General features: G+C 42.9%; 5 protein-coding genes across 5 annotated transcripts; 2 read left to right on the forward strand and 3 right to left on the reverse strand.

Moving 5' to 3' along the window:
* Positions 1 to 991: 991 nt before the first annotated feature.
* On the reverse strand, positions 992 to 3,967 carry CLUP02_05843 (uncharacterized protein; the record flags this gene model as incomplete). Its single annotated transcript, XM_049284848.1, has 9 exons — positions 992 to 1,328; positions 1,389 to 1,510; positions 1,866 to 2,104; positions 2,442 to 2,732; positions 2,810 to 2,940; positions 3,005 to 3,252; positions 3,332 to 3,555; positions 3,650 to 3,689; positions 3,788 to 3,967. The coding sequence occupies 9 exons, from the start codon at positions 3,965 to 3,967 to the stop codon at positions 992 to 994; spliced, it is 1,812 nt and encodes a 603-aa protein (XP_049141991.1).
* Positions 3,968 to 4,808: 841 nt separating this feature from the next.
* On the forward strand, positions 4,809 to 5,640 carry CLUP02_05844 (uncharacterized protein; the record flags this gene model as incomplete). The annotated part of the gene is made up of 2 exons (XM_049284849.1): positions 4,809 to 5,219; positions 5,287 to 5,640. The coding sequence occupies 2 exons, from the start codon at positions 4,809 to 4,811 to the stop codon at positions 5,638 to 5,640; spliced, it is 765 nt and encodes a 254-aa protein (XP_049141992.1).
* Positions 5,641 to 5,841: 201 nt separating this feature from the next.
* On the reverse strand, positions 5,842 to 7,524 carry CLUP02_05845 (uncharacterized protein; the record flags this gene model as incomplete). The annotated part of the gene is made up of 1 exon (XM_049284850.1): positions 5,842 to 7,524. The coding sequence occupies one exon, from the start codon at positions 7,522 to 7,524 to the stop codon at positions 5,842 to 5,844; it is 1,683 nt and encodes a 560-aa protein (XP_049141993.1).
* Positions 7,525 to 17,383: 9,859 nt separating this feature from the next.
* CLUP02_05846 (sugar transporter) lies at positions 17,384 to 19,221 on the reverse strand (the record flags this gene model as incomplete). Its single annotated transcript, XM_049284851.1, has 4 exons — positions 17,384 to 17,759; positions 17,855 to 18,131; positions 18,261 to 19,052; positions 19,110 to 19,221. The coding sequence occupies 4 exons, from the start codon at positions 19,219 to 19,221 to the stop codon at positions 17,384 to 17,386; spliced, it is 1,557 nt and encodes a 518-aa protein (XP_049141994.1).
* A 1,139-nt stretch (positions 19,222 to 20,360) lies between these two features.
* Positions 20,361 to 23,062, forward strand: CLUP02_05847 (beta-glucosidase; the record flags this gene model as incomplete). The annotated part of the gene is made up of 3 exons (XM_049284852.1): positions 20,361 to 20,421; positions 20,470 to 22,364; positions 22,427 to 23,062. The coding sequence occupies 3 exons, from the start codon at positions 20,361 to 20,363 to the stop codon at positions 23,060 to 23,062; spliced, it is 2,592 nt and encodes an 863-aa protein (XP_049141995.1).
* Positions 23,063 to 23,666: the final 604 nt, after the last annotated feature.

The raw sequence follows: 23,666 nt of genomic DNA on the forward strand, positions 1-23,666 counted from the left end.
TCCTTCTTTACGTTAAGTCTTCAAGTCAATTAGGTCAATACAGCAGCGTTCCGACCTGCCTCGAGATCCCTTTCGTGACATATAAATATAGTTTTAGAGAAGCTATTTATAACTATAATACTACTTACTTAGTACTCGTAGCCTTAACTTTTATTAATATACTTATTACGACTAGCTAGCTATAATATATAGTTAACTAATTAACTAATAATAACGCCGCTATAAATAAAGTCCTTAATAAAATCGTTATTATAATTAATAACGACCCTCTATTATAAAATAAGAAGATTAAAAAAATATTAATATAGCGCGGCTATAATAATATTTCTATAACTACGGCCTATTTTATATTTAAAAAAGAAGTAAATCTTAAACTAATTACTAAGCTTTATAATAAGGGTATTATTATTACCTTAAGAGTACTTTTTATAAAATTTATTAATAAGGAGTTTTTAAAATTAGTAAAAAGAGGGGTAATTAAATTTATTTAACTTAGCCCTAAATATAAGAATATAAGGATATTTAAGTCTCGATTTATTAATAAAATCAAGAACCTAGGACTTAACCCTATTAAAAAGTCTTACTTAGTTATATAAGGGTATAATAACGAGGGGAAGAAGGAGATCCTCACATAGTTACCGATAATTTAAAGAACTAGTTAACGTCTAATTCTCGCCCTGGCCCCGACCCTGATCCGAGAAGGCCACGTCGTCTGGCTGCGAGATATCACCCAAGCATACACACGCAATAGACCTATACTGACCTATTGACCTAGTCGCGACCGAAAGGTCTGACCTGCCTACGTGTATACCAACAGGTAGTATGCATGCGTAAGTCTAATTATTGAACATAAAACCTAAGCCAAATCTCAAGCTTCTTGCAGTGGCTCTTGTCCAGATAAAGCGTGATAGTATACACACGCGTGGAAAGCTGAGTTCCTAACGTCTTTCCGCACCTGCATCGGCAGCATTTCGACTTCCTCTGGAGTCCATCACAGCCCTCTCGTCAGAGGACCCATAGTAATAGCTTGCAGTCCATCATACAGGACCACCTGAGAATACAAACCAATGGTTCTCAAGTTGTCATCTTTGGGCCACCTACCCAAAGGCACCTTTTTGATATTGTGAACTTTCGTCACGAATCCACCAGCTCTGAGACGTTCCGAGTTGGTCTCTGATGCGTAGAGCTCGGAGCCGAACTTGCTGAGACCTTCTTCGATGAGATTTGTCATTCTGGACGGGGCGTAGTCAGGCGTCGTCGTGTCGTCATCGCAAGCAAATCTCCATCTCAGCTCTTGCAGCTTGATCCAGCCGCCCGGTTTCAACACTCTGCTATAGTGAGCACTGTTCGCCCTACTATCTGTTTCCATAATCTGTGTAAAAACTCACCTGTATGCTTGACGCAAAAGCCTAGGCCAGTCCTTGATGAAAGGCGCCATGTGCCGCGGGTGAATAAAACCAATCGAGTTATCCGGGTACAACCACTCCGCCTCAGCATCATCGACCAAGAACTTGACATTTGGCGGCACAAAGCCGCGTTGGATAGGGCTCAAATCAATTCCGATTACGTGTGCTTCCGGATAGTTGTCACCCACTTGTACATCTGGTCTGCCAATACCGTTTCGAAATTAATAGACAAGTCTCTTTACACACTGTCGATAGCCCAGATGCTAGTACCGGTACCAATGTCATACCTTTGGGGGGTTATGAAGAGGCGCGCTATGCAGATCCCCATCGCAGATGTGAACTACCAAAGCGTGCTTCGTATCCTCGCGATCTTGCTCGGATTCATCATTTGGCCATAGGCAACGGCCTTGCTTGAACTTGTGGTAGCGGCGCTTTTCTTCCCCATTCATAGTCACGAACGCTTGAAAATAGCGAAGTCGTGGTATTGGACCTGCTATCGCCACCGCTTTCGTAGCCATCAGTGGATGGGTCCGGATCCTCTACAGCCACAGTTAGGGCGGCAGGAGCTGGTGACGACGCAGCAGCCAGCGATGCCGGTGCTACTGGTACTGCTGGTGCAGCAGCATTCTCATTATCTGCAGTCGTCGGTGAAACTCTAAGGACTGCTTCTAAAGCGATTGCCTCGCCGGCAAGCTCTTCTGCCACACATTTTTGTCGTTCGATAACTTCGATTGGGTCATCCTACTGGGGCTCACATCAGAGCAAGGATCACGGCCAATGCCCTGCATCCAGGGGGCATGGGGATGAGGGGATGAGATCGAACCCACCAGACCAAATGGAGTTCGTCGGGCTTACGTTGTAATTGAGCACTTCGCCTTACACGTGAGAAGATTTCTTTCAGAAACCAGACTTGCTATGCAAACTTTCACCAAAAATGTCGATTGAAGCTGATTGAAGCTGAGTGCGACGATAATTATGGAGCTGGTTTCCCGCTTGCACCTTGAGTATCTATAATCACTCTCCCTTTGCTCAAACTTTCATGCCCACTGTCACCGTCATCGTTTGCGACATCAATACTTGGCTCAGAATCACGTTCACTCAGTCGAGTAAAAGGACGCTCGTCCTCGGCACCGCCGCCGCCGAGCCCCTTTCGCATCGCCCCAGTACCAGAGCCTCCTAGATAACTGCTTCCCTTTGCCGTGCTGGGCTTCGTACGGTCGTTGAGTATGTATTGTCCGCCTGAGTTCTGGCCACTCCGTTTGATTGAAGATTTCAGTCGGCCGTTCAGCGCGAGGTTGAGGATCGGTTTCAGGCATGGGAGACAGGCTAGTTCTCGGCAAATGACGTATCAGCTGAATCCCATTGTAAAGTTTCTGGGCTGACCGTGAGACGAGAGGACCTACCGCAGATAATAGCCGTGTTGGCTTCGACATTAGTCCAGATAATGGTGTCGATGAAATTCCAGGTAATGTCCGGTGATGTGAGGTCGACTGAAAGAATCACATTTAACCGGGCCATAGAGACTACGGTAACGCTGTTCAACTTCGTCAGCAGCTGTTGCTTCCCCTGAAGATATCGCAGACTGCTAATTTACTCACAAAGTGCCGAGCGCAAAAATACCTGCAAGGGCAAACTTCTGTGCTTTGTGCAGCTGTAGCTTCCACACATAGGGGATAGGTAATAACACAACTAGTGCATCCGTTATAATATTGGGAATAGAGTTTCCCTTGAAGAACATCTTGACATCTACACCGCATGTGTATTGATCAGACGACAGGGGGTTGACTGTGTCGTAGCGTGCCCAGAAGGCATGAACAGGGAGACATTGGAAGATCGTGACGAGAATCTGCGAGCTTTGTTAGTGAAGTTCCCCAGAGATCTTCAAAAACCTAGACTGCATTCGGAGTCGCAGTCTTTCAACATACAACAGCAATAAACCAAGCTAAGACGATGCCGGCCAAAGCCCAGATGTAATATCTGATGCTTTTACGGGCATTGAATATTCGCCAGTAGAGCGCCAATGTCGACCACTTGACTGTTGATAACGTCACTGTGTACGCTACTTCTGATACGAAAAGACCAATTGCCCACGCTCTTGTCGCCGAGGTTGGCGCTACCCAAATGTGTTCACCGGTACCATTCGGTATCACTACAAAAGAGTCAGATTACCAGTATTGAAATGTAGTAGAACTCGGGCTCTTGATAATTGAACTGCGATTTCGAACTTCATGGAGTTGACTTACTGTATCCTATGCTTATAAAAACGTGCACAGCTGCTGCGGTCTGAAATTGAATTGTCAGCGAACATGCATTGCCTTCGTGCACTTTTATCGTAAAATAGAAATCAAAAATTCAAAAAGGCACGGATTTTCGTTGCATACCAAGGAAACAGTTATCAGCCAGTCCTCCAACCAAAGCTTGTTGGATTGTATTCGTCGGGCAAGAAACCGAAGCGCAACTGCGATGGCTGCGAGTGCCCACGTGCAACTGAGAGCACCAATGATGCTAGCAACTCTGGACTCGCTGAGATCTATGCCATCCGGAACTGGCAGAGAGGCCATCTTGCCTCCAGCTCTGTGAAGAATTCCGTGCCTGGGCTGGAAAAGAAAGAACAGACATCTGTCAGATTAGACTTTCAGACATTTTTTTGGGTGCCCGAACCAGACAATGGCCATGTTTATGTGTGACCAGCCGGAAACCGAGACTTGCCGTTCCATGCTGGCCAATGACTCGGTTCGATTCATAACAGTAAGATGCAACAGAACTAGGCTCTTGGCCCTGGTTCTTGCGCCCGGAAACTGGGGCCGCCAGGTACAAAATCGAGATTGATTTCTCCACGATCCGGGCATAACCTGGGACCACCGATTACCTATTACACTATCCGTTGGAACATCAACCCACCGGTCCACATAACGACTGGTCGGCATTCGTCTTACTCGTCAAGTATCACCAATTGGACTTGGAGGGAATTGTGACAAGGACCCTAAGAGTTGGCCGTAGTGCGAAAAAAATGGCATGTTTTGGGCCGCCCTGGGAATGTCACTGTAGCTTGCTTGAGTCGTGCGATATCCACTTCAAGTCACCAACCAACACAATCAAGCTAACTTACCAGGTGCCCTAGCTCAATTCCCACGAAATAGGGCCCGTCTGGACGTAAATGCGCCCCAATATCGCCGGTCTCTGGTTCATATCCCGCCTACTAAAGAAACAGGGTTTGAACACCTTCCAAATTCAATTCCCGGTCCAATGAAATAATAAGTAACATGGTGTTCCCCTGATCAAGGTCTCTTGCCCGATTAAGCTTCCTCATCTCAGTCCTCTCTCTCACTCACCATCAAGTTCAGCCGGACCCTCTTCAAACTAAATCAACTTCTTGAGACCGCAACCATCATCGACGACGCAATGAGTTCTCGTACGCCTCCCACTTTCCTTCTGGTACCGGGCGCCTGGCATCGCCCATGGTCTTTTGACCTCTTGCGCGATGACCTCCACGGCCGGGGGTTCAGTACTGAAACAGTTACACTGGCCGGCGTGGGTAGCACCGATGTGAACGTGGGATTGGAACAAGACACGGCAGCCGTCCGCACCGAGCTACAGAAGCTCATCGACGACGGACGTGAGGTTGTCGTGGTTGCGCATTCCTATGGCGGTGTCCCTACTGCGAACGCGGTAGAGGGTTTTAACTACAAAGATCGAGTTGCGCAGAGCAAGACTGGCGGCGTTCTCATGGTCGTGTACATGACGTCTTTTGCCATTGGTGCCGGGTCAGCTCTTTCCGACGGCGCGGGCTCAGTGCCCTGGTGGGACGTCAAGGTGGGACAACATTCACATGCAGGTTCCGGAAAGTCAGAGACACTAGCTCATCACTCTCACCTCTTAGGACGGCTTTATCTCACCTCTCGATCCGATCTCCGTATTCTATGCCGATGTCGAGCCCGCTCTCGCTGCCGAGGCCGTCGAGGCCCTACGTCCTCAGCCTTTCAAGACCTTTCAAGACAAATCCAGCTTCGAACCTTGGAACGAAGGATTTGAGATGGGTTACATCTTTGCTGAGAATGACCAAGCCATACCGCTTGATCTGCAGATCATGATGGCTTCTCAATTTTCTCCCAGCTCTTTCACGGCTAGCCTTTCGGCGAGCCACTCACCGTTCCTCAGTATGCCTAAGGACCTTGGGGATGCTCTGCAGCAAGCGGCTAAAACTGCTGTCGCAAAGACAGAGGGCTTGAGATAGGTAGTTTAGATAGTACATCTTGCAAGTCAAAAGTGAGTAGTGATGCATGCAAGTAGCCGATGACTTCATGTGGACTATGAGTTAGATGCCGGGAAGACTGTCTTATCGATGCTACCAGACAGCAGGTATTCATTCGGCAAGTCAACTTCACTACTTCCCAAGTTGAAGATGCAAAAGAAGTCAAATTTGCCCTCGGCCAAATTACAGCGCCAGATAAGCCTCGATTTTACACGTGAATGGCATGGAACCCCATACGTTCCTAGGTTCCTGACAGATCCGAGCCTTGAGTAATGCCTTCATGTTGCTTGTAAGGTACTGGGCAGTTGCTTGTGCCATCTCACTTTCATCATCATCTCCCCAGTTGCCGCTGTACCACAACTGTCTACAATCAGAGGTAGAGAATGCAGTCCATGGCTGCTTGCGTCCGTCCCTTCCGCCGGTGCTTGGAATACCACAGGTGAGATAGACATCAGTGTGGTTTTGTCCCAAGGCTATTCTAAGCCGCAGGCTCGTTCTATATGGCGCGTCCTTAGGAATTAAGAACTTTCTGTTCAGACTATCCCAACGATCTGGGGGGAAGCCCTCCACGACTTGCAATTTGAGATGCTCTTCGTGATTCTGTAATATCTGTAGATATACATCTACTCTCCTGGTGACGGATTCTTGTATCTGCCTCTGAATAGACGGTGTCACTCTAGAGATCACGCAGGCGTCTTCCTCTACCACCATAGTTCTTCGGGCGTCATCCAATTCCACACGCGTATGTCGATACTTTGCTGCCATAGGCAGTACCCTCGAGAATAGGTTCGGGCCCACTTTCCGAAGAAAAACATTGAATATCTCTGGGTTCTTGCAATTTGGCGAAGCCGCGTAGTCAAGCTTCATCCCTAGGCAGTTGATCTCCGGAACCTCGAAAAACCGTCGCCGGCCGAATCGGATCCCGCGATTGGTCATGGAAAACTCTCGTCCGTCCAGCAACGTCCCTCTAATACGCGAGATACTGTTGGATTCAGAAAATGCTTCTGGAGACTTGGCGAGCATGTCGCAGAAATGAAGGTCTGAAAGATCTTGCGGCATGTTTTCTTCCCCTTTAAATCTTGTCGTTGATTCAGGGCGCAGCGGCGCGTGGCAGAATATGGAAATGTCGTTTGAACGCCGGATGATCTCCTCCTGCAGACGAAGGAATGCCCTATCGCCCTCGCCATATAGCATCGGCATGTTGACGTCAAAGATTCCAATGAGACAGTAGGCAATATCCTCAACCCTCGTTGTAGTCCGTCTCGATGCCCATGACATCCTACGCGCCACCGGCTTCGACTCAAGGAGTGTGCAGTCCCCTAGTACGTCCGCGTCCACCCGCGTGATGCTAGAGATGGCGGCCCTGAAGTCTGATCTGTGTCCTCGGAAGTTCCACTTCGCGTCGTAAAATCGGAGAACCCTTGGCGCAATGAGTTCCTGGAGACACCAGCCGCGGGTGAACCATCTGCAGTCCTTCAACGCATCGTCGGTAGACTCACCGTCGTCACCGGCAGCTGGCCAGTCTGAGAGGAAGGCGTAGCATACTTCGGCATCACGATACCAGCCGAACATGGAGTTGATCGCCTCGCCAAGCTCGGCGCTACTTGTCTTGTCAATGCAGCAGGTATCGATCCATGCGTACGCCATGCCGTTGGCCTTGGCTTCGCGGCATGTTGCGACGATCTTCTCATAGCCAGACTTCCGCGATGCCTTGTGATCTGGCGTTTCACTAATTTGCGTGAATTCCTGGAAGCTGATCTCCTCATTTTCGCCCCATGTATGCGAGAGAATAGCATAAGCTGGCGCTAAACTGGCGGTAAAGAGCCTCGACCGGAGAGTCTCCGTATCGATGAGCCGGATGGACATGCTGCGTGGTGAACCTGCTACCTGGAATTCTTGGTGACCTGCAAGTCCGCTTCAGATATCGTGCTCGTCGTGGAGCTCCCTGCCAAAGAGCAGCAGAGCGGACTGAAAAGTAGGCGGAACACGTACGATAATCAAGGGCGAGGATATTCTGCCAGCAGCTCCCGCTATTCTGCCACTAAGTGTGGCTACGGCCGCTACACGACCGCCGGTCTCGGGTATATACGTAAACTAGGCTCTACGTAATTAGTATTTAAATAGATTAGACTAATTAAAGGCCGTTAATTAACTTATAGTTAATTAAATTATTTTAATAAAAAGTATAGTAATTAACGAATTAGCCTAATTCGACGTAATTAACGAAGTAGCTTAATTAATTACTTAATTAACTACTTAATTAATTATTAATTATTTTATATAGCTTATAGCCCGTAATTTAATAACTTCCTTTACTTTAGCTTCGTACTCTATTTTAGCCTCGTACTTATTAACGAGTTTATTTGTTTTATTTTTTATTATAGGATTAATATTATAAGTATAATCCTCGTTAGTTAGATTTTATAATACGTTTAATTATATAAAATTATTAATTAATTAGGATCGCGACTTTATAAGCGTTAGTAGCTAATAAGCCCTTATAAAATTAATTATATTATTATTAACTACGTTAGTTACTTTATTAATAATAGCTTTTTAATACTTCTATTATATTTTTATATTAAGCTCGTATATATTAAAATTCGTATAATTTTAAGGCTTTATTAAGTAGAAGTAGCCTTACTTAGTACTAAAAATATTATTAATAATAGCGGCGCTAATATAAGTATTACTTTTGCGCGTTTAGTAGCTTCTTTGTACTTAAATATAAAGGGCTCTTATTTAGAGGAGGTACTTTAATTAATAACTAGCTTTTTTAACTTATTTATTATAATTATTATAATACTTATTATAAAGCCCTATAAGTAACCCTCACCTCGGATTTATAAGGGATTAAGTAGGGGGATAGAAGTATTATTTTTAATAATAAGCTCTAAGCGTCGCTAAAACTAATATAAATAGATCTTTTTTAATAATATTAAAGTACCGTCCTTAATATATTACTAAAGGACGTAGCGGTAAAGTAGCTTATAAGTAGTTCGAATTAAGTAGTATATATACTTTTTTAATAGCTTCTTTAATAAACTTAAATTTAACTATTTACTTAATATATTAAGTTCTTATAAGAGTTACTTAAGGGTATTATAATATATATATAAATATACTTTTTTTTAAAATAATCCCGTAATAATACTTGATACTTTAACCTAGCGACGGGTCTAATAAGCGCTAATTATAGCCGCTTAACCTATTTAAAAAATAATTAATTTATTAAATATAGTTTTAAAGTTACCCGTATAATAATAAACTCGTACTTTAATATTTATATATAAGGATTTAATAATTAACGTAGTTAGGTAACTAAAGTACCTAATTTAGTTAACTTAAATAAGTATAAGTTTCTTATATTATAACTTAAGCTAAGTATTAATAATATAATTAACTACTACTATAAAGTACTTAGTAATTTAAAATTTAAATAATTAGTTATAGTATATAGTTATTAATTAGTCTAGCACGTATAGCTTTAACGAGGTAATGCGGGATATTCTTATAAAGAATATAAAAAGTGAATATTCATATAGAAGCAAGAATATATGAATATAGGGGATATAAGCGTATATAAAAGAGGTTTTTGTAGTAAAGAGAGTAATATAGTTAAATTACTATATGAGAAGTTGCTTGCTTAACGAAAGGTCTAGGTAGGCAAATACACGCCTATATATAGGCATAAAAACCTCTTACTAGAATATTCCATTGCTTATTAATTATGATATAATTAATAAGCGTATACGTAAGTGAATGCGTAATCGTAGTACGTAATTCCGCCTCGAGTAAATTCCAGATTATTCAGTTACCTTCCAGTACTTTCCATTGCTCACGTAAGCTTATATAAGCAGTATTGCTTACATAATCAATACCTATAATAATCTACAGAAATCGTAGATTAATATGGTATATAGTTTGCTTACGTAATATTGATAATAAGGCGAATAATAAGGTAAACAAAGTTACCTTCGTAACAATTAGCTATAAAGGAGATTATTTTAATTTATAAGAAATTATTAAAAATAAGGGTTACGTATAACTATATTAGTCTCGTCCCTCGTAGCCGGGCTAAAGTAACGCCGGGTCCGGGCTAGTATATTAAAGTTAATATATTAATAATAGAGTACGTATAGTACTACTTTAAATTAAGTATTATTATTAAGGGTATTAAGTAAAATAATCTCGTAATCCGTATACGTAACTTATAAAAAGGGAATTTTATAGGCCCGGAGTAATATTAATAACTAGTTAATAACCTAACTATAGTTAGCTTCTTTTTTACTAAATAGAAAGTAGCTCGTAACTTAGAAAGTATAACTATTATTAATTACTTTATAAATATTAAATAATAGTATATTAAATTAGTTAGTTTTATATATAGAATTTATTAATAGATGTTACGAAGGTAACTTTGTTTACCTTATTATTCGCCTTATTATCAATATTACGTAAGCAAACTATATACCATATTAATCTACGATTTCTGTAGATTATTATAGGTATTGATTATGTAAGCAATACTGCTTATATAAGCTTACGTGAGCAGTGGAAAGTACTGGAAGATAACTGAATAATCTGGAATTTACTCGAGGCGGAATTACGTACTACGATTACGCATTCACTTACGTATATGCTTATTAATTATATCATAATTAATAAGCAATGGAATATTCTAGTAGGAGGTTTTTATGCCTATATGTAGGCGTGTATTTGCCTACCTAGACCTTTCGTTAAGCAAGCAACTTCTCATATAGTAATTCAACTATATTACTCTCTTTATTACAAAAACCTCTTTTATATACGCTTATTTCCCCTATATTCATATATTCTTGCTTCTATATGAATATTCACTTTTCATATTCTATATAAGAATATCCCGCATTACCTCGTTAAAGCTATACGTGCTAGAGGTTATGAGCCCAGTTATTATATAACTGAGGTTTTATTTACTTAAGTGAATATTATTCACTTATCCGAGCTCTTCTATTTTTATTTACCTATATCATACCTATTATCATTTAGGTATATGCCTTTATCCGGTATATGCATATTCATATATTGAGATATCTTACTCCGCCCAAAATCACTTTTTCGAATTCGAAAATTCGAAATCGACCTTTATATTTAATAAAGGATTTATATATATAAAAAGGCAGACGAAGTGTAAGTCCTTTTTATACTATATACTTACTTTTATTAAATATCTATTTATAAGAAAAAGAAGTCAAAATAGACTTTTTCTTATATATATTTTTAGACTTAAAATAAGTCTATTTTCAAGCTTAAAAACAAGCTTGAATTCTAAGCTTAAAGTAAGCTTATTTATACTAGGAACAATACTAGTATATATTTATATTATATATATTCTAAAATATATATAATGGCGGATATTATCAAGGCAATTACAGGCTGCCTTATGCCTGAAAATCAACGCCTAAAAGGTAGTCAAAATTGGACTACTTGGCTTTCTACTCTTCATATTTATCTTCGACTTTTGAAATTAAATACCTATTTCGAAGTTGAAAACGAATATGAAAATATTACTGAAGAGCAAAAAACCCAATCCTTATTATTAATAAGGCAAAATATTCAACCTGAGCCTCTTTCACTTATTTTTGATCAAATTGATCCAAAAGAGGCTCTTAATACCCTTAAAGCATCCTATGAGGGTACAGGACCAGTTCTACGTCAACAATTATACCTCGAATTCCACGCTATTAGATTGGAGCATTTTAATAGCTTAAATGAGTTTATTAGCTCATTTAAAAGCTATATTTCCAAATTAAAAAGCGTAGGAGCTATTATTGAGGATATAGACCAAAAAACGGTCTTTATATCAGCCCTAACTAATATCTTTCCGATTTGGGCTGATCGTCAAAGGTCTAATTTAAGACTTAAAGAGCCCCCTACTTTAGAGGCTCTTATTACGGATATATTAGACGAAAATAGGAGAGAAATCGATACTCCTATGTCTAGTAATACTATTAAGAGTAATAAATACTCTCGAAATAAGTATAATAAGTCTAAGACTTATTATAAGCAAAATACCAACCCAAATACCAACCCAAATAAGCCCTCAAATTACCCAAATAAGCCCTCAAATAAGCCCTCATATCAACCCAAACCAAACCAACCCCGAAACCAGCCCCGAAACCAACCAAACCAGCCCAATCTTTTTACGAAAAACCAACGCCCACATGGAGATTTGAACCCTCAGCCCTTACAATCAAGGAATTATATGGTTAGTGGTTCCGACCACTATACCATAGACCCACTTGATGAAAATTATCAACCTTTTCTCCCTCATATATTACCCAACTCGACTCCAAATGATAATTTGGGCCTTTCGGGAGAAAATACCAATAATTCGGCTAATATGGGCACAAATACAACTGAAAGGTGGTTGTATGATACGGGTTCAACAGTCCATATTACTAATAGTATGGATTTATTCGAAAATTTCGATAATAGGGACAATTTACCCCCTATTCGAACCGGAGCTGGCCCAGTTTACCCACAGGGTATTGGGGACTTAATTTTACCTATCTATTTACGGGGTAAAATTATACCTATAAGGTTAAAAAATACCTTATATATTCCAGAATTCCCACTTAATATCTTTTCAGGTATATTACACTACAAAAATGGTGGATATATTGAAAAGAATTATTTAGTGGATTCTGAGGGCAATGTATTTGCTTATTTGGATTTCAAAAGGCATGGATTTTTCCTTAATATTGCTTGGAAAAATCGAAGGCCTACTACAGGGTACCAACAAAACGATTTGGACCCTAAAAATCAGTATTTGGATCTAAAAAATATTTTAGAATCCATTCAAAATTCTCTTCATAATATTACTATTAATAATAGTAATATAGAGAAAAATACTGATTATTTATCTGAAAATTCAGATAATCAGGCCTATTCAATCACCCAGGAATGGCACGAAAAATTAGGTCATCCTTCTTACCCTTATTTATTAAAAACTGCGAAAATAACTAAGGGAATTCCTTTAGACAAATTAAAGGAAAAAGACCTAAATTGCCCGAGCTGTACTACAGCTAAGTTAACTAGGCAACAGCCTAAAATTAACTATAATCGGGCATTATTTCCACTAGAAAGGGTCTGTATTGATACAGTTAAAATTACCCCTACTACTATTAGTGGAAATAATTACGCTATTCCGTTTACGGATGATTTTACTGGTTTTCGAGATGTTGAATTCTCAAAAACCAAAGAGAATATAATTAATATTCTCAAAAACAAACTGGAATTTTATTTTAACCAGTTTAATTCCTACCCTAAGTATATACGCTTAGATAATGGTACGGAATTCAATATAGGGGAATTATTACCCTATATTAACGAAAAAGGCATTATTTTAGAGCCTTCCACGCCCTATACGCCCGAGCAAAATGGTATAGCCGAAAGGACTAATAGGGCCCTTATCGAAAAGGCTAGAACTATTTTATTAGCAGAGAAATTACCCCTATATTTATGGGACGTAATTTTGAAAGAATTAACTAAATTAGTTAATTTTACCGCTAATATACGCCTTGAAAAGACCCCTATCGAGGCTTTTCTCGATTATTTCTTCCCAAAAAGAAATAATAAGCCGGATTTATCTAATCTAAGAAAAATCGGCTCTAGGGTACTTATTTATTACCCTACTCAAAAGCGAGTCACTTCGAATAAAATGTATACCTATACTCAAAATGGTATATATTTAGGAAAAGAAGGTAATAATATATATGTTATATATTGCCCTTCTAATCCTTTTCGATCTCGATTATTACGGACTTCGCATATTCGATTTATTCAAAATAATAGAATAGAGGGGGTAGAAAGCGTAAATCCTCCTTTATATTCTAAAATTTTTGATAAAATCGAAGATATTCAGGAAATACCTTCTAAAATAGAGGTATTAATTCCCAAATTATCTGAGGAAGAAAAATCTAAATATAAAGATTTTACTCAGAGTATTACCCTACCTCCAGAGCCTAATACACTAAAACAGGCTCTAAATAGCTCAGAAAAATCAGAATGGTTAAAAGCTATATATTCTGAGCTAGAGGTTATTATTAAAAAGGGTACTTTATTAGCTATAGACCCAAATAAGGTCTATAAAGCTAATAAAAATCCACTATCTACTAGATGGGTCTTTAAACGAAAAATCAATATTAATACTGGTAATATTGATAAATATAAGGCCCGATTAGTAGTTAGAGGCTTCGAACAACAGTATGGAGTCGATTATTTCCAAACTTTTGCTTCTGGAAGTAATCCTACTACCTATAGGGTACTTATAGCCCTATCTGCCCCTTTAAACTGGCATATACACCAAATTGACGTTATTGGTGCCTTTTTAAATGGGGATTTATTAGAAGAGGTATATATAGACCCTTCTAATATACCTTTAACTGAATTTTTTGAAAAATACCCTAATTTAAATACTATAAATTGGGATAAATCAAAAAATCAGTTATTACAGCTTTTAAAAGCCTTATATGGGCTCAAACAAAGCCCTAGACAATGGCAACTAAAGCTGAAGTCTATTTTTAATAAAATAGGCTTTTTACCTCTAAAATCCGATGAGGCTACCTATTTCAACCAGGATTTCAAAAATCCTGCTTTTATTGTTACCCACGTCGATGATTTCCTTATATTTAATAAAAATATTAAATATATAGAGGAAATTAAGGGTAAAATATCGAAATATATCGATATTAAAGACCTAGGCGAAGCCTCGAATTTCCTAGGCGTCAAAATTACTAGAAATCGGTCTAATAAGACTATTTCTCTCTCTCAAAGTCATTATATTAAGGAAATTCTTAATAATAATGATTTTTCCAAAGCTAAAATCACTAATATACCTATAAATCCGGGTATATTAAATAGTGATTTAGGGAACGAAAAAGATGACTATTTACCTTCAAAAGAGCTATTAAAGACCTACCAGCACCTAGTAGGATCTTTAATGTACGCTATGGTTGTGACTAGGGCTGATTTAGCTTTTTCAGTCTCTTTCGTCTCCCAATACCTCCATAAGCCCACTATTTACCTACTTAAGGTAGTAAAAGGTATTTATAGATACCTTAGTGGCACTATTCACTATAATATTACCTATAATGGTAATATTGGGCCTGTAGAATTAGTAGGCTATACTGATTCTAACTGGGCCGGGTGTAAAAGTACTAGAAAATCAACTTCTGGGTACTTATTTACACTAAATGGAGGTCCGATTAGCTGGAAGTCTAAAAAACAGTCTACTATAGCACTTTCTACTACAGAGGCTGAATTTAATGGACTTCAGGAAGCTATTCGGGAAGCTATTTGGCTTCAGAATTTATTATCGGAAATAGGTTATCAAGTTAAACCTATTACTATTAAAACCGATAATAATGGGGCATTATCTCTTGCTTATAATCCTGAATATCACCAAAGGACTAAGCATACTGCCCTATATTATTATTATACTCGACAGGAAGTAGAAAAAGGGAATATTAAAGTAGAATATCTCCCTTCTACTATAATGCCTGCCGATGGGTTAACAAAACCCTTACCTCGGGTTAAACATAAGGAATTCGTTAAGCTAATAGGCTTAAACGATCCTAATAACCCTATTTAACCTATATTATACCCCTAATATAGGTATTTATTTTCCTTATATTTTTATGAATACTTTAAGGAAAATACTCTAGGGTACCAAAAGATTGTTCTAGGGTACCAAAAAACTATTCTAGGGTACTAGAAATCTACTCTAGGGTACTTGGTTAGCTATTTCAACATAGCTAATAAGGCAAAAGAGGGAGTGTTACGAAGGTAACTTTGTTTACCTTATTATTCGCCTTATTATCAATATTACGTAAGCAAACTATATACCATATTAATCTACGATTTCTGTAGATTATTATAGGTATTGATTATGTAAGCAATACTGCTTATATAAGCTTACGTGAGCAGTGGAAAGTACTGGAAGATAACTGAATAATCTGGAATTTACTCGAGGCGGAATTACGTACTACGATTACGCATTCACTTACGTATATGCTTATTAATTATATCATAATTAATAAGCAATGGAATATTCTAGTAGGAGGTTTTTATGCCTATATGTAGGCGTGTATTTGCCTACCTAGACCTTTCGTTAAGCAAGCAACTTCTCATATAGTAATTCAACTATATTACTCTCTTTATTACAAAAACCTCTTTTATATACGCTTATTTCCCCTATATTCATATATTCTTGCTTCTATATGAATATTCACTTTTCATATTCTATATAAGAATATCCCGCATTACCTCGTTAAAGCTATACGTGCTAGAATAGAATATCTAGATATTATTGAAGTAGGGAAATTGCGGTAGTAAGTACGATAAATAAGCTTATAATATAGCCCGCGTCGTTATGTTAAAAATAGTACTAGTACTTTATTAAATCGTATAATTAGTTAAATAACTACTTAATAAGGGTATTACTACCTAATTCGTTATAGCAGTAAATAGTTAATATATTAAGTATATTACGGGTAATAATACTATGATAATTATTACTTTTTAATTATAAGCTCGAAAGGATTTAAATAGGTTAAATACCCTTATTTTATTAGTTAATAATTTAGTTTTTTTTATTACGTAGTAGCGCGCGGTAGTAATACGTAAAAGCGTTAGTATTACTAAATAAGTAGTTATAGTAGTTATAGAAGTTATTAATAATAGAACAAAAGAGCTAATTATTATTTAAAAAGCTAGTAGCGATTTATTAATAGTAGTTTATAAATAAAGTCGAGGATTTATAACGCTTATTTAAATAAGTTAACTTTATAAAATATTACTATTTTTAATTATAACGCGGGTTATAAATATAATAATAAATAATAGTAATTAGCGCCCTAGCAGAGGGCTTATATTAAATAATTTAGACTACGAAGTTAGCTTTATAAGTAGCCTCGTTAAATACTACTCTAGCTTTAAGTAAGCTAGAGAAGCGCTAGTTATAAAGTAAGTAATTATACTTTATATAATTATAATTATTATAATCGATAGTATATTAGTAAATAAAAGGATCGTTAACTTCGTAATTATTCTCTTTTTATAGTATATTAATATTAAGAATAGTTTTAATTAATGGCAGTAGCGACGGCGAGGTTAACGAAGTAGTGGTTATAGGTAGGTAGGTAGGTAAGTGGGTGGGTAGGTAGGTAAGTGGGTAGGTAGGTAGGTAAGTGGGTAGGTATGGGCAGCTGGGCTCCGTGGTCGGAGGTAGGGCCTGCCGCAGCCACACTTGGTGGCAGAATAGCGGGAGCTGCTGGCAGAATATCCTCGCCCATAATCAACGGTTATGCTGCTTGGGCCGGGTGCTTGACTTTGAGGACCCAGCTGAGTGTCGTGAATCCTAGTCATGCAGGTAACATGCATGGTGCACCAATAGCGTCGCTTGTCACGCTGCATCCAAGCCAATAGTCACTTACCATAATTGGCACGATAGCTTGTGTGTTCTCCATTATTTCTGACTGTCACAGCTACTTGGTCTCTACTCTTCAACAGGGTTGATATCAGAACATGGGCCGGGAACCCAACATCGAACTTGCATCAGGAACCAATTTCAGGGGATAACACTCATTAGATGCATTACATAGTACTATTACTATACTAAATGCGACATGGGTATTCACTTTGAAGTTTCAACGCTCCTTGCTTTGCGAATTGCAATGCCTCAAACTCTGTGTTCAGCATCGCTCTGGTACTGTCTCTTATCCTCATCATCTCCATGAGTGACCAAAGCCTCAGTCTTCTCACTCACAGCAGCCGCAGGAGGCACCGCAGCATCATCACCGTCAAAGATGACAGCCATTTGCTCCAGAGTGTGTCCGCGAGTCTCGGGGTAGGCGAAGAAGACGGTGATCCAAAGGAGAGCGAGCATCACGATGAATACAATGTAGTACTTCCAGTGAATAGCCTCCAGTGCAATGGGGTTCACAAAAGTGTTGATGAAGATAGCGATGACGGTTGAGCACCAGGTGACGGTGAGACCTCGGGATCGGAGGCTGAACTGCCAAATCTCGCAAGGGTAGGCCGTGAGGAAGGGAGTCCTAGTGTCATGTAAGTGAGTGTTCTCTTGACAAGACCGCCCAATTCTCGCGAGTTCGAGATTGGCTCTATATGGGCTCAGAAGACATAAACTTACATGGCGATGTCGTATCCAGCAAAGAAGATGAACAAGAATGGGATGACCGAGGATCCGATGGCCGATGACTGGGTCGTGGCGAAAGAACCACTGAGGCCAGTAATGATGATGAAGCTCACCAACATGACGCTGGCAGAAGTCAAGAACAGGAAACGGCGACCCAGCTTGTCGACGCTGGTGGCGGCAGCGATTGCCCACAGCAGGTTCCAGACGTTCAGGCAAGCCGAAATCAAGGTCTGGTTCGTGACTGATGTGACTCCAATCGAGTTTAGGATGACTAGACAGATGTTAGCAAAGCCAGATGGACACAACCTATAGAAAGGTGTCTTTAGGGTAAAATATCGTACGAGCTAGGCAGATGTTAGCTATCGAGACAAGGAATGCGATGCTATCGATCAAAACTCACGGAGATAGTATGACACGACGCCATTACCAGCCCATTGGGCGTAGATACCGAGAGTAACAGAGATAAAGAGGCGATGACGGTTTCCTGGTGTCTTGATCATATCCATATACGAAGCGCTGGAAGAAGCCTCCTTTTCTGCGGTAATGGTGGCCTGGATCTCAACAACTTGGTAGGTTACCAAGGGATCGTTTCTGTTACCACCTGCGTGGTGAGTGGCCAGAATCTCGGTGGCCTCCTCGACGCGTCCAACACTAATCAGCCAACGAGGACTCTCAGGCGATAAGAGGAAGCCGGGCAAGGCAACGAAGGGAAGGACAATCTGGAGAACGACGGGAATACGCCAGCACCAGTCCGAGGCAATGTCACGGCAGGCAAAAGTGACCCAACCGCAGAGCGTACCGCCAAAGTACCAGCCGACCATGAATAGGGCATTGGCGATGGATCGTTGCTTCGGGTGGGCGATCTCGTTAATCAAGAGAGGAGCCGAGTTTCCGAGCCACGAGGCGGCGATACCGATGAAGAGACGGGAGTAGGTGAAGGTCGCTTCGTTTTGGGCTGCCGTTTGCATGACGACACCGAGAATCAGGAATAAGTATCCGACGTAGATGCCAGGCTTGCGACCCCAACGGTTGGAGCATATGGCGGCGATGGGGAAGGCGATACCGTTTCCGAGCCAGTAGATACCTGTGATCCAACCAAGGTATGCGCCGGAGGGGTTGTGCGTAAAGGCGTTCCATCGAGGAAGGGCAAGGAGACCGCCCATGATGGATCCATCGTAACCATTGGCAGAAGCTGGGAAGTCAAAGTTAGCTACAACAGGTCACTGTTTGTTGAGCCGAGTTTACACACAGAACAACACCATAGACAAGGTGATGAAATTGAGCTTCCGCAAGTGGGCGTGCTTCCACCAAGGGAGGTCATCGCCTGGGATCACGGCCAGGTCCTCAACAGGTTTACCCATGTTGACGTTGGGTTATCAGGGTCGCAAGAGAGGCTGGCAAAAGGATTAGGGACAGAAGTTTCCGGATCCAAAGAGGAACTCTCAAAGATGTTGTCGTCAAGTTGTCTGGACTCTTTAGAGCCTGCGAGCGCCGTGAAGCAGGGTCACACCACACAGTCCAGGGGGGAAGAAGGCAAGGTCTATATACAATCGATGCTCCCTTCACAAGTGACAACAGAGGAAACAAGTCGGAATTTGGCTTGCGGTTTGCGTACAAAAAAAACCAAGGAGGTGGAGCATGGCATCCTGATGCCCCGGTCGTCGCGTGTTCGTCCGGAACGCAGATTTGGGTCGGATGGGGGATTGGGGAGGGGCCAGAACTCTCCAGTGTTACGCCCCATGGAGAAAACGCTTCCAATGCAGGCCGTCGCGGGGGCCCATACGACCCACTTGACAAACATTGGTAAAAGTGGTTTACGAAGTAGTCGTAAGGTTGTAAGGTTGATCTTGAGAAAGGAGGACACGGGGGCGGAGAATTGAGTCAGTTCATGCTTTGATGACGGGAATAGTCAGAGTTGAGGTCTTCAAGAGTCAGGAGACTAAGGGGGCTAACACTGAGGCGGAGAAATATGTTCTTGGCTGGCGTTGGCTTTTCCATAGCTGAATCTGCTTAGACCAAATACTGCCCTGTGCCTCACCCCACTAAGCCGTGGCAGTTGAGGCCGGCTTTCAGACCATTTTTTCTATTTCTCCGCCTTCGAAACCGTTTCCCCATCGTGACCAGATTTCCGGCGCGTCGGCTCACCATCCACGCGACTCTGAAGCAGTAAAGTGGACAGTAAAGACCCAGAATACTCATTGATTCAAGTGTGACTACGTCATGGCCTTCGGAATGCGATTCTTTATGCCCGACGTGTGGATCAGAACCCCGCGGTTGAGGGGAGACACAGAGACCATGCTGGAGACTTGGGGCTCCCCGCGTTGGCTCTGGACTCTCGGAATAAAGAGAAGCGCCCGTCGATCGGCTCGATTTCTCTCTTGATCAATTGCTGGTGTCTATTCTGTTCTTTTTCAGACGAATTTCGGATCTTGTTGTTGGAATTTGTCTCTTCGCCGTCTGAACTGTTTCCCTACACCAGCTTCCTGTCACACGTTTCATCATGGACGTCGAAGCACTTCTTGAACAGCTCACGCTGGAGGAGAAGATCTCACTCACGGCTGGTCAGTTACCAAAAACTATCACTCGTACTCAATTCTAACTAGAAAAAGGCGTTGGCTGGTGGCACACGGCAACAGTCGAGCGCTTGGGAATCAAGCCGATCCGTCTCTCTGACGGCCCCAACGGCGTTCGCGGTACACATTTCTTCGACAGCACCCCTTCCGCGTGCCTTCCGTGCGGAACTGCCATCGGCGCAACATTCGATGTCGAGCTGGTCCAAAGGCTCGGCCGACTGCTGTCAGATGAAGCCCACGCAAAGGGCGCCCACGTCCTGCTTGGCCCTACAATCAACACCCAGCGTGGGCCCCTGGGCGGACGTGGTTTCGAGTCCTACTCCGAGGATCCGGTACTATCTGGCATCCTCGCCGGCAACTACGTTAATGGAGTCCAAGAGTCAGGCGTTTCAGCCACGCTGAAGCACTTTGTGTGCAACGATCTCGAAAGCGAGCGTATGGCTGTCAACGCCATTGTGACCGACCGTGCCATGCGCGAAATCTACCTGCTTCCCTTCATGATCGCCATTGAGATGGGCAAGCCCCGCGCGATCATGACCGCCTACAACCAGGTCAACGGTGTCCATGCGGCGGAGAACAAGAAGATTTTGCAGGACATCCTGCGCGACGAGTGGAAATGGGACGGACTGGTCATGAGCGACTGGTTCGGAACCTACAGCACATCTGAGGCCATCAAGGCAGGCCTCGACCTCGAGATGCCGGGCCCTAGCAGATGGCGCGCCGGAGCTCTCTCCCACGCCATCATGTCTAACAAGGTTAAGCGATCAGAGCTCGACTCGGCGGTGCGAAACGTCCTGAAGCTGGTCAAGCAAGGCCTCGAGAACACCTCAATCCCACCCAACGCCCCGGAAACCGAGGCGAACACACCAGAGCACATTGCGCTCCTACGCGAAGCAGCCGCCAAGTCCTTGGTACTCCTGAAGAATGAGAGAAGCATCCTTCCTTTTGACAAGAACAAGAAGATCGCCGTCATCGGGCCCAACGCGAACATCGCGACCTACTGCGGCGGTGGTAGCGCCGGACTCAGAGCCTATAACACCGTCACTCCTCTGGAGGGCGTCAAGTCCCTCGGAAGCGACGTCGTTTTCTCGCAAGGTGCCTACGGTCATCAGTCTCTGCCTCTACTTGGCAAGGCTCTCAGAACACCAAACGGAAAGCAAAGGGGTTTCGTGCTCCGCATCTACAACGACCCCCCACCCAAGGACACCGCCAGCTCAGCCGACAGTCGGACACCCCTTGAGGAGCGCGTCCTCGACGATGCCAACATCTGGTTCGTCGACTACGAGAACGCCGACCTCAACCCCATCTGGTGGGCCGAGACTGAGGGCACGCTCGTCCCCGAGCGATCAGGAGAGTGGGACTTTGGCCTTTCAGTTCATGGCACCGGTGAACTCTTCATCGACGGCAAACTGGTCGTCTCCAACGTGGAGAACCAGCGCCTGGGCAGCAGTTTTCTCGGCTGCGGAACAGTCGAGGAGACGGGCACCATGCACCTGGATGCTGGACGAAGCTACCGCGTCTTGGTGCGCTTCGGCTGCTCGGCCACCAGCAAGGTCAAGGCCTCCGGCACCGTTGACTTTGGCCAGGGCGGCGTACGCTTCAGCGGCTGCCCTAAGCTCGAGCCTGCTACCGCGATCCAAGAGGCCGTGGAGGTCGCCAAGAGCGTCGACCAGGTCGTTGTGTGCACCGGTCTGAGCGGCGAATGGGAGTCTGAAGGATTCGATCGGACGACGATGGCTCTGCCTCCTGGCACCGACGAGCTTGTTGCTGCTGTGCTGGCGGCGAACCCTAACACGGCTGTTGTCGTTCAGAGCGGTACGCCGGTCTCCATGCCTTGGATCGACCAGGCCGGTGCCGTCCTGCATGCTTGGTTTGGTGGCAACGAGTCTGGTAACGGCATTGCGGATGTACTCTTTGGAGAGGTCAACCCGGTAAGTTATCTCAGGTACTATCGGAGAGCGTGAAGTTACCCTACTAACAAGCTACATCGCAGGCCGGAAAGCTTCCCCTTACAATGCCGCGCCGAGTACAAGACAACCCCGCAGCACTAAGCTTCCGCTCAGATAATGGCCGTTGCTTGTATAGTGAAGATGTTTACGTCGGCTACCGCTGGTATGACACGCTCGACATTGAGCCCCTGTTCCCCTTCGGACATGGCCTTTCCTACACGACATTCGAGGTTTCCGATCTCGAGGTGTCTGATGCGTCGGCCCAGACGAATGGCCACGCCAATGGCAACAACACAATCACGGTTCAAGAGGCGGATAGCCTCACCGTCCGCGTCAATATTGCCAACACTGGCTCTCGTGCCGGCTCTGAGGTCGTTCAGGTCTACGTCACACCGGCGGCGCGCACGCCATTAACCAGCACAACTCGCGATACCATAACCCGTCCCAAGAAGGAGATGAAGGGCTTCGCAAAGGTCACGCTGGAAGCTGGAGCCAGCGCCACGGCAGAGATCTCTTTGGATGTTCTGCGTGCGACGAGCTACTGGAGCGAGATGGAAGACTGTTGGCGTAGCGATGCCGGTTCTTACGGCATTCTCGTGGGAACCAGCAGCCGTGGAGAGTTCCTCGAGAAGACAGTCAAGGTGGAGAAGTCGAGGACATGGAAGGGATTGCGGGCGTAGACGAATAGACTTAGATATGCATTTGTACATAAGTGGATGGGATATTAGACATCGTGCGTTGAGACGATGATTAGAAACGCCTCATAACGCATGTTCTGCTCATGAGAGCACATTTCAATGTTGAATATAACTGGTGACGATCAAAGCAGTTGGCAGGGGGATGTGCCTTCTGAGTAATCTTGGTGATTTGCAGATTTCTTCGTAGGACTTCACGTTAAAGGTTCCACTCGAGAACCTCCGTATGCTAATTTGAGTCGTGCCATCCCACTTGACGGATCTAATCTCAGAGATTGTCGGCCTTTCGCCGCGATCACCCATCAACAAACTTCGGGCGTTGCCCGAGTCATCCCTGGTGGTAAAACATCTTCCGATCACGCGCAAAGCTGCCATCCCATGTCTAACCCCATTCGAGAGTGGGAAATCCGCTGGGGACCCCGGGATTTATCGGCCGGGGCCACAACGCGCCTCCATCAAGTCCCATTTACCATGAATTAGCGTTGGGATCAAATAACACTAAAAGGGAGCATGTCAACCCCCTTTCATCCCATTTCTCCGCATTCTTCACATTTCTCCCCCTCATTTTCCCTCTCCACGTTTTCCAGAA

This window comes from Colletotrichum lupini, chromosome 3 (genome assembly GCF_023278565.1).
Source record: "Colletotrichum lupini chromosome 3, complete sequence".
NCBI classification, from domain to species: Eukaryota; Fungi; Ascomycota; class Sordariomycetes; order Glomerellales; family Glomerellaceae; genus Colletotrichum; species Colletotrichum lupini.